The 12,075-nt window shown below is 27.5% G+C and overlaps 1 protein-coding gene across 1 annotated transcript in view; it reads left to right on the forward strand.

Annotated features, from left to right (window-relative positions):
* LOC111676662 (putative GPI-anchored protein pfl2) overlaps positions 1–12,075 on the forward strand; it is a 75,913-nt gene that overhangs the window by 56,595 nt on the left and 7,243 nt on the right. Inside the window, exon 3 of the mRNA XM_046946894.1 lies at positions 10,995–12,069. Coding sequence (XP_046802850.1) covers positions 11,527–12,069 — 543 coding nt within the window. The 5' untranslated portion in view covers positions 10,995–11,526. The remainder of the gene's footprint in view (positions 1–10,994; positions 12,070–12,075) is intronic.

Raw genomic sequence — 12,075 nt, forward strand, 5'->3', positions numbered from 1 at the left:
TACAGGTGTAGGGTATTATATGGTCGGCCTCGCCCGACTATAACCTCTTACTTGTTTATAAAATAAATTTATATATATGCAAGAGAGTGCAATTAGTTTTTGAGTTAATGAAATTACTTTTAAATAAATAAAAATGTCTGGAAAAATGTCCATTATTATACATTAAGTACAAAAGTGATATTTTGTAAAAGACACATTTATGAATGCTAAATTATTCTAATGAAAATTTAATTTATTAATATTTTTCAAAATCCTAATTTCATTTAAATTAAATATTTGCAATGTTTAATCTTTTAAGGTTTTTATATTTTGCGAATAATTTTATGATTGATTTTATTTGTGTATTTTTTCTGCTGATTATACTTTAACATATTAAAATATTTGTAGAGGACATTGTTTTGTTTAACGACCTTAAAATCTTCTCCGAAAAATGTTTTCATTAATCATAATCTAAGGAATTTTTCTGTATGTTGTGTTCTTTTTTTTCAACTAAAGTATGCTTAAGGACATTGTTTTGACTGATTTAAAAAGGAATGTGAAAAAATATACAAATGTTTTTCAAGGTCAACAAACATTTACTAGAAATATTTGTATAAATAGAAATGTGTGTAAATATTCTTGACATTTTAAAAAATAATTTTGCAAGTATGGAATTCTTATGTAAAAACAGGGTTTTCTTAAATTAAATATGTTTGTATGCATTGGATCTATGAGAAATACGAAGAAATTTTTATATAGTTTAACAATATATTTGTGTACTTTTTTAGTTTGCTCTAGGCCCTTTAAGAGTCGTAGAGCTGCAAGATTAGTAAGCTTCAGTAATGATGAAATATTTGTAATAACTAAATTTCATAAATAAATAAAGAAAATTTATAAAATAAATTTTCTATTATTTATGATATACAAAGAAAAGGTAAAGGCACCTTAGCATAAAATAAGAAAAAAATAAATAAGTATTGATAAACTTTTATACAAAAAAAAGCAAAACCATAAACAAATTAAACGATATTTTTTATAAAACATCTACAATTTGTTACGATGCCCCTATTTGTATAATTTTTTTTTTTTGACATATTTTAACGAAAAGTTATATGAAAACAAAATATATGAAAAGATGAATGATATTGGTGAATGCTGGTGAAGTGGAAACTAGAAGATTACAAAAGTATGACTTTTTTTCTAAGTTTGTTGCCGCTTTCTTGCCTACAATAAACAACAAACAAAATATTGTAAATGTTGATACTTATAAATGAGATTTTTTTTCTCTCTAACCAAACCAAGGTTTTCAATTTGTTTTGTTCTGGTTTGACTTTTGCTGTTTATATAAAATATGTGGCAAGAAAGAAAAATTTAATGAAAAATGTTTAATACAACCAACAGCTTTTATATAAACATTTACCACACAACAACATTATACATACAAATATTCATATTCATTGTTTGAAGGTTAAGTGATGACTTGAGATTGGAAGGAATGAAAAAAAAAAAACAATATTATAACAAACGTTTGATTGAACAAAGAAATATGTATTTTTGTTCAAAAAGATTAAAACCAATATTTTTTCTATTTTAAGGCCTTTTGTTTGTTTATAGATTTAGTTTTATAGGGAGAAAAATAAAATATTTTTTGTTACAAATCTTTTATGTTAACCTTATTGTGTTTGTTAGAGTTGTATACTTTTTAAGCATGTTTATAAAATACAAATAGAGATTGAAAACTTTTTTAAAATCAAGTGCTTTTTCATAACAAATGACCTAATACTTTAAACTGTATTCATGCCAAAAAGTATGTATTTATATTTTGGCAGAAAGTTACTTAAATGTTAAAATATTACTTTTACAAAAAAGTATATAGGAGAGATTACATTTAAAAAAAATATTATTATGTAAAAAGTCTATTGTAAATAAAGTTTGAAAATACTTCACAATGGCAATTGACTCACAGTGGTTTTGAACATATACTTTGCTTTAAAAATTATTTTGTTAAAGAAAAAAATTATAACAAGTGTCGCAGATTCTTATATACTCCTAACCAAAAGGTTTTAGAAAATGTATCTGTTAAAGAATGAAAAAGTATCAACGAGTTTCGATTTATTTTTTCATTTCTCGAGACATATTTGCTTAAATTATTGTATGTTTCCAAGTTTAACTTGGAGTTACTGATTCATTATCGCAAGGCTGAATTGAGAATCATGACATATAACAATAGATGTGCTTTGGTTATAGAGATCCACTAGGAAGAGATTGGTACTTTTTTAAAATTCATACCTTCAAGGGATAAAAATGTGTAACAAAACAGATTTTGGTACCTTTTTAGTACTGTATTACTATTTAACTAATAAACATAAAAAAAATTTTGAATATGCTTCGGGCATATTAGACAAAATTATAGGACATCTGTTTCGTACTTTATGTTGGGTTTGTACTGATGTTTGTAATGCCCAAAAGTATAAGTCCTATACCCATCTTAAAGTATACCAATCGGCTCTGAAGTTGATTTAATAAAATTTGGTACGCGATCTTCTATTGTCGTAGGGAAGAATTTTATTAAAAATGGTTTTACTAGCCCCCATACAACTAAACGATTTTTAAGTTCATCATTATGTTTAATATACTCGTATCTCGACAAAAAGATGCAAAACATAAATCTATACTAATTTTGATGACCTTTATGAACTTTATTATTATAGGGCCACATTTGACCCTAGTCTCTATAAAAAGCCTCCTTCAAAATATGACTTAAATGTCCAAAATTTTATTCAACAATAAATGGCATAAGTATATCTGAGGCAAGGTGCAATTCAACTTAAATGCTTTGTTATGAAAACTAAATCACATTTTACTTTTTTAACAGGTATAAGTGTATTATTTGGTCGACCTCGCCCGATTATAATTTCTTACTTATTTTGGATGCAAAAGAGAGAAACATGTTGTTTTGTTAAGTTTTTGAGTAGCACATTAAGAAAACTTTTTCGATTTATTGACGTATACCTATTAAGTTATGGACTTACTCTGTTATATTTATTGAAACAAAATATTTAATGATTCATTGGAGAGAAAAGGGAACCAAAAAAAAAAAAAACGGAAAAATTAATTTTATTTAAACTCATTTGTCCACATTACAATCGATGTCGTATCGTTGTATCATTGTATATTATAAAAATTTCTCAGATAAAATTTTTTGAAACAAAAACAAATAAATTATAAAAAATTATGACATACTGCAATACAACCGTACAACACCGATTGTGAACCTGACAATTGAGTCAGTTTTTAGAAAATTAATAAAATACGTTATTTTACTAACACAACAAATTATTTTGCAATTCTGATACAAAGACATAAAACTATATTCGGATTGTACTTCTTGAAAACACAAAATTTAATTCTAGATATTTTTATTCTAAATGCGAATAATGGGAAAATGGTACTTATTTTGGTAGTAATTTCCCTACAATAGGTCCTTTTTTAAAAAAGTTTAGTTTTCAATCTTTTAGAATTCTAACTATAAGACTAGCGATAGGGGCTAGATAAAATAATCTTTATAATTGAATCATGACACCCACAAGTTGTTATTTATCTACACTTCAAGGCGCCCTCTATAAACCCTCAAGTAATTTTTCGTTTTTTTTTACATTTTACAAACTACTTCTCTTTCATTTTTCTTAAAAAAAAACAAACATATATAAATACATTCTACCTTAGTTAGTTTGCTACACTTAGATCTCTTAGATAAAAATACCTTATCAATTCCCTTAGCAAAAACCACAGAAAATCATAAATTTGTTTCTAGTTTTACAAAATGCTAAAATATGATTGTATACAAATGTGTGTTTGTATTTTGTGTAAAAAAAGAAAATAATAAAATGCTCAACTTAGTGTTTTTAAAGTTACGGGTAAAACACTGTAATCTGCATTTGGATGTTCATTCATAATAGCATAACAGCAAACAGACAAACAGTGCCAACAACCTTTAGTCCGCAACAATTTTTCCTTTAAAATACATACACATATTTCATCTTTAACTCTACTCTAAACAACCACAAACAACTGTATTTATGCAGCAGTTATAGTTGCTTTTGCAACTGTCTTTTTTCATTTCATATTTAGTTTAATGCAAGGCAACAACCTTCTAATCCTATTTATATTAGTTATTTTTTCACTCACTCTTTATTTGCATACTTTGTTAAGGTCAATAATTTTTTTATCTTTTTCACATAGATACATATACATTTTTTATTTACTCTAATATTATCACAACAAATAAATTTCATCTTTTTTTCTGAATTATTGTTTGTGGCTTAGCTTTGCTGCATGTAAAAATGTGAATTTATGTATTGGATTGCTTAGTCTTCATATTATTTCTATTGTTACATTGTTAGTGTTTAGCTTTTGAATGAAAAATCATAAAGTTATGAAGCAGTCCTCTATTTTTCTCGACACTCTTTCTCTTCCCTCTTTTATCTTTCATGCCACATTCTTGTTGTTATTTGTTGTGCTGTGTGGCATTAAACCGCTTTAATGGCAGTAGACTAAAAACACAAGAACAACAAAACACTATAGAAAATGAAACGCTGTATTGGCTTTGATTGTGTTGCTTTGCTCTGCTGTGCACGGCAAAGTGTAGTGGAATATCATTTTGTAGTGTTGTGTAACTTAAGCTTGGAAAAATAAGCTGATTTCTTTATTAAGTTGGAAAATTATTTAAGATTGTTACGAACGAAAGGGATTTGTATCGCTTTGTGTTTTAGTAAAGTGCATTTATTTAACTAAAAATGTAAATACTCTTCCAGTTATGTCATCTGAGCTTTAGCCAATTTGTTGCGCGATGGTTTTTGGTTAAATAAATATTGCAAATTTGTTATATATAATAAAAAGTTTTCCAATTTATTAGAATGAAGAATTTAAAGCAATGAACTGAACTAGACCTGAACTAGAACTGAACTAGAACTGAACTAGAACTGAACTAGAACTGAACTAGAACTGAACTAGAACTGAACTAGAACTGAACTAGAACTGAACTAGAACTGAACTAGAACTGAACTAGAACTGAACTAGAACTGAACTAGAACTGAACTAGAACTGAACTAGAACTGAACTAGAACTGAACTAGAACTGAACTAGAACTGAACTAGAACTGAACTAGAACTGAACTAGAACTGAACTAGAACTGAACTAGAACTGAACTAGAACTGAACTAGAACTGAACTAGAACTGAACTAGAACTGAACTAGAACTGAACTAGAACTGAACTAGAACTGAACTAGAACTGAACTAGAACTGAACTAGAACTGAACTAGAACTGAACTAGAACTGAACTAGAACTGAACTAGAACTGAACTAGAACTGAACTAGAACTGAACTAGAACTGAACTAGAACTGAACTAGAACTGAACTATAGGGACATTCCTATAAAGCCAACATTATCGTGTACTGGATATGACTTATATATCCTTTTTACAACGGTAAACTCTATGAATAATTTAAAATATATACTACAAAACATTAATTTAACTACATAAGTAATTATAAATTCATATAGAGTTACAACTGAATAATTTAATTTTAATTTTTTTCTTTAAATTTAAAATATATTTTTTCATTTCTTCTGTTTTCTTTAACAAATATTTATTAGCAAACATTACGAGTACTCATTATTACAACCTGTCATATTTAACATAATTTAAATACTACTGCAATAATAAATTGTAAATATTAGCTACAACTGAAAACAAACAAATGCATAAACAGAGCAATAAGTATTGCAAAAGGAAATGAAAAAAAGTCTTTAGCTTTTAAACTATATTTGCCACCAAATATAACGGTATGAGAGTAAAAAAGAAATGAAACATTTCAAGCAAATGAAATACTAACTTGACTGGAAATGAAAAATATAAAAAGAATAGGAAACAAAGCTAAATACTTATTTGCCACAATACTACAGCTTGTTAAATACATTTCTAGCTTAACTACGTTTTTTTTTCATTTTTGTGGCATTTTCCGTTAGAAAAGCCAATTTAAAACATCTGAATTGTTTGTACCATTGCATGACTAAATAGTAGTCATGGTATGAATGTCACCAGTAAATTCCATTTCTGTTCTAGCTAATTCCAATGTTTTTGTATTGTCCTTTTCTTCCTCTTGTTTGTCGTAATACACATTATATCAAGTTGTAGCTGTTGCCTGCAGTTTGTCATGATGATGACAATGATGGCCACTAAATACAGCCAACAATGTAACCAACAACAGCACAGTAGAATCAGGGGCAGCAGAAACAAATTTTAAATATGATATTTAGATTTGTTTTCATTTTGTTTTTTGCCTGTAGCTGCAAAAACAACTACAAGGACATGACATCTCTCATGTCTAAAGTGCATTGCTGTTTTATTTTGTAGTAGTTGCATGGTTTTAGTAAATAGTGTTAGGACAAACAATATGAGTGCAACACACTATACAAAGCAATATGTTGTTTAGCAATAGAAATCCAAAATTAAAAAAAAAATGAAAATCATAATGTATTTTAATAAAAACAACCAGCTGCAAATTATGTTCTTTTTTGTTCTCTTAATGTTTTTTTGTGAATTTTTTTCACCCAAATCATTTATATGTAAAATTTTAAGCCTGAGTTTAATAACTCCTAGGTGTTCAGTCAATGTATGTATATAAGTTTGTCGGTAAGTGTATTAGTTGTTGTTAGTTTTTAGCTTAAGTTTTCTCGAGTTGCTGTTGTCGTTATTATGGTGCTTGTAATATTTATGCAGTTATTAGCGTTATTGTATGGTGTTGCATGTCTGTAAATGTATAACGGTGTCTGTCTATATCTCTGTATGGTTAGTAAGCATATGTGTGTTTTGTAGTGTGTTTATATCGGTGTGGTATTCGCTATGGTTATGATAATGGCCAAAAACATACAACAAACTTTACTACAACTATTTGGTTAAATTCACTATGGAAATTTTGTTTTCCAATAGAGCAAATAATACAAATTCAAGATTTATTCGAATCTCTAGATATATGGATTCGAATAAATCCAGTTCTAGTTCAGTTCTAGTTCAGTTCTAGTTCAGTTCTAGTTGAGTTCTAGTTGAGTTCTAGTTGAGTTCTAGTTGAGTTCTAGTTCAGTTCTAGTTCAGTTCTAGTTCAGTTCTAGTTCAGTTCTAGTTCAGTTCTAGTTCAGTTCTAGTTCAGTTCTAGTTCAGTTCTAGTTCAGTTCTAGTTCAGTTCTAGTTCAGTTCTAGTTCAGTTCTAGTTCAGTTCTAATTCAGTTCATGTTCAGTCTAATTAACATCTACTTCAGTTTTAAATCACTTCTAAACTTTGTCTTTTTCTATTTCATTTCCATAGTGTTAAATATTAAGTTAGTTGTTGTTCACAATTCCAGCAAAAATATTTTGCTAAATTAAAATACATGCAATAAGGCGTATGCTTAACCTTTTTTTCTCATCTATTTCCGTGTTAATGGTTTATGCCTAGTAATTTCTACACATGTATGTAATGCTGTGTGTTCAACTGTTCTCTATTTTATTCATTTCATGTCATAGTCTGCCGCATGCATATACACATCCAAAATACAATAGAGATTATATGAAAAAAATGTCTGTTTTAGTTTTTAGTGGATATGGTCGTTAATAACCAATATCAGAAAATGGCATTAAACGAAGCTGGTTTTGTTGGTTGTTTTGATGTGGTATGACGTTGTGTATGTACTAACTGGCTGTGTATAATTTTGCTGTTAAAACAAATTTGCATTTCCATTTGGGAACTGATGACTGTCGTAATGTTGTACATTATGCATATTATTATTTTTTCTAATAATCTTAAATAATTTATTGATGTCTTGCACTAATGTATTTTTGTTTTTTTTATTCCTCATTTTGTAAGTTAATTATAAGCAACTCATTTAATTATTTACTAAACTGAGTTTAATATACCAGCTTTTTATTAAAGCTTAATAAACAGTTGCTTATATAAATTACCTAAATATTTCTCATAGACGAAATTATGTCTTTTATTTGTAAGGCTTTGTAATAAGTATTTGACTTTATTTAGTTTTTTTATTCTTCTGTACCTATAAGTATACTTTATGAAAATAATATTTTTATATTAGTTTTCTCTCATGCATACATTTAAAAGGCATGCTGAGTTTTTTTCTTATTGTATGATTTTAATTAAATATTAAGAATTGCCTTAAGCCCAACAGTATGTTTTTGTGAAAAACATTTATTAGACACAAATTCAATTTTGTTTAAATACAAATAGCAGATTTTGGTAAAACAAAGAGTTTTTTTAGTTAAAGTGCTTTAGTGATAATGTAGGTGAAATTTTTTTTTTATAAAAAACTGAATTTTTAGTGAATAACTGTCTTTTTAGTTAAAAATTTAAAAAATTTTAGTAACAAACTGACTTTTTAGTTAAAAATTGACTTTTCAGTTTTAAACGGAGTTTTAAGTTAATTTTTTTTTTTGGAAAAAACTTGGAACTCAAACAAAACTTTTGTTGGGTTTAGTAATATTTACCAAATACAATTTTGCTATAGTATTTTATACCTACAAAAATATAATTTATAATTTTCTATACAAAAACTCATACACACACTAACACTTAGTTTCATTCTTATATAAAATGTTTGTAATAAATGTGTGTAAAACTAAATGTATGTAATATCAGCATGGCAAAAATCTAAATGAAAATTTATTACTCAGTATTTAAGTCGCGACTGCTGCTAATATGTTTTTACAACCATTAGCAATGGTAGACATACTAATATTTCAAGTTTTAGTATATACAATAAAATGTTTGTAACTACAACAACAAATATCTATACATCTATTTTGTTATATAGAGAGAAAAGCTATAAAAGTAGTAAAAAAGAATTAAAAAGCAAAAAAAAAAAAACTTTAAAAGAATTTCAAACATGAGAACGACCATTTAACATGAGATATGAATTATGTTTCTTCTATACAACAACTATAACTATAATTTTCATATGTGTTTGTGTAATTTGATATATACTATTAATACAGGCCAACAGGGCTTTAATGAATGGGTTAGTATAAACATAAACAACTTATATAAAATATATAAAATGGATTTGTTATGAAATAGTTTACATAATATTCTTTTAAAATCTATTTTAACTTTTTGAATATTTTGTTCTTAATTGTGTTCTACTGTTTAGAAAATATTTTCCACAAACGAAAAAACACTAACAAAATCTTTATAATGCTTATATACTTCTATATATAAATATGTTCAGTATTAAATTTGAATATTAAACAAAAATGGAGAGAAAACTAAATTCAACACTCGGTAGATGATGAAGTTAAAAGACCTAGATTTTTTGATTAAAACCAACCAAAAAAAAAAAAAAAAAACAGCACAAATGATTTATTTGCTTTTATGGCCTAGTTTTGAAATTTTTGGCTGTTCCCCTTTAGTTTAACACATACATACGTACTAACATATACATATAGAGGGCAAAGGATAAAAGTGAAAATATTTCTATGACCTCAAAAATTCACAAGAATTGTATATTAGTTTTAGGAAAAAAACTGAATTTGACAAATATTTCAAATTAATTATAATGATTTTATGTAAAAATTCTTATAGCGTGAATTTTTTGTAATTAGTTTTAATCTGAAGTTGACCTTGACATGATAAAGCAAAAAGTGATTATTTTATGTTATGAAGTAGTTGTCAATGAATATTATAGAATTTGAGGAAATCTGCTATTTATATTCAAAATTTCAAATTTTTATTCAATCTGAGATTGAGGTAATGAAAATTTTTGATTTAAGGAAAATCTTAAAAAATCTTAAAAATTTACAAAACTCACAGATATTGATAAAAACTCATATAAAGTTTAAAAAATAGAATTTCATAAAAGAAAATTCCAGTAATTTTTATGAAAATATAAAATTTTATAAACGCCTGGAGTTTCTGATAGACATTTAATATTTCGATGAAAAACTAATAAAAATCTGAGATTTCGCTTGAGTTTTGATAAAAAAAATTTTACAAATGCTGAGATTTTGTTGAAAATATGCGATATTGATACATAATTGTAATAAAAATCATTGTTTAAATAAAGATAAATCAAGATACCAATCCAAAAATTTATAGAGAGATATTTTTGCTCGCGATGGACTTAAACTTAATTATATTGCTATATTCGTGTCAATTATGGACCGATCTTCAAGCAAATTTGCTAGAAAGATTTCGGCTCATAAGAAACTTATTTACGTCGAATTTTTATCGCTATACTCGTACTAAAACAGTTATGGCCGTTAAAGCTGATTTTTTTTTTTAGGTGCACTTCTATGGAGGCTATCCAAACTACTCTCCAGCTCTTTCCGTGTAGTCCCTATCGTAACTTTAACAGACAGACGGACGGACATGGCAAGATCGTCTTAGAAATTAATATGGATACAGAATATATATACTTCTTTGAGTATATGACCAATTTTTCGATGTACTACAAACGGAATGGCAAAATCAATATACCCTTATCTTTTTTAATAATGTGTATAAAAATTACCTTTAAGTTGTGAAACAATTTACTATTACCTACCTTTAATGTCATATTATTGAACTTTCAATGAATTTCATCAAAAAATAAAAAAATGCCATCACTAAACTATATCACTTAAATGATTATTTTTTTGTATATAACTTTCTCCTCGAATCGCCCTAATTGCTCAAAAAAAAAAATACTTTTTCATTAACCATTGCATTTATCTAGCTAATCGTAATAAAAACAAGAATTTTCCATTAATTAAAACTAAAATGATTGAAAATTGTTTGCAATTAGTAACTGCGAGATTTTTTCCCAATGATTATAATCACTTAAAATTGCACAGAGTTATTATCATTCTGTCGGTTTTATTATGTTTTACTAAACAAAACAACACACTATTTCTGTTTATAGTTTATGTAGATGAAATATGTATAATTTCACTTATTTCTGATTTTTTCCCAACTCTTTTCATTTTCAGAATTTTACAACAATAATTTCGAAATCATCATCACAACACTGATTGAAGAAGGAAACCATTGCGTTTACATGCCACAACTGGAAAACGATCAGCCAGTCAACCGATTGCATCATGCAAATGCAAACTTATATGCAAAACAATAAAAATTCCAATGGGAAGTATATCCTGTATGATGATTAAAATTGGCAAAAACCATAATAGAGAATCCATGAGTTTAAAGTAAATTTCTGAACAAAACAACAACAGCAAATACAACAATCCACTATAACACTAATAATAACAAAGGCATCATAATCAAAAAATATATGAATGAAAGAAAAAAAAAATAAAACTGAACGTTGTAACATTGGCTCATTCATGCATTGAGGGCCAAATACAATAGGCTTTTGCTGGGTACTTCAACTGAAACACATAATCATATACCTTTACAAAAAAATTATAATACACATACACACACGTATACAAATGTGGATTATGCACTTACATACACATTTACTAACTACACAGATATATAACAATAGCCTGATATGCCATGGCCCGAAACAAACTTATCAAAATAATAAAAACCAACACAGCAGCAGCAAAAGAGTCACTAGCACCAGCAGTGGCAATAGTTACGACAGCAGCATTAACAACTACAACAACCCAATCTTCTATGAAAGTGAATGCTTTACAGCAACAACAAGAGCAAAACGAATACTCGCCCACACGATTACATCCAAATTGCAACAATTTTCATCAACAGCACGAACATCATCATCACCACTATCGTCCAACATCTCATCAAGAACCAGAATACAAAAACGAACAATGCATACACGACAACTGTTTTCAAAACTTTCTAGAGACTCCTGCCGTGTACTGTCTACGTGCCGATAATACTGCCCAGAGTATAACGCTCTCCTTTAAGGTGAGAAGAAAATCAAAGTATTTCACCAATACTCCTCGAACTTCTCTTAATTTACCTCTGTTTGACACCCTGAAACGATTTCGCAGCATACCTCTGATACAGTTGCTGTGGCTGCTGTGCTGTCTCAGTAATATTTTTCACAAATCGATGGCCGAGTGCCCCAGTGTTTGT

The sequence above is a fragment of the Lucilia cuprina genome, chromosome 2 (genome assembly GCF_022045245.1).
Source record: "Lucilia cuprina isolate Lc7/37 chromosome 2, ASM2204524v1, whole genome shotgun sequence".
NCBI classification, from domain to species: Eukaryota; Metazoa; Arthropoda; class Insecta; order Diptera; family Calliphoridae; genus Lucilia; species Lucilia cuprina.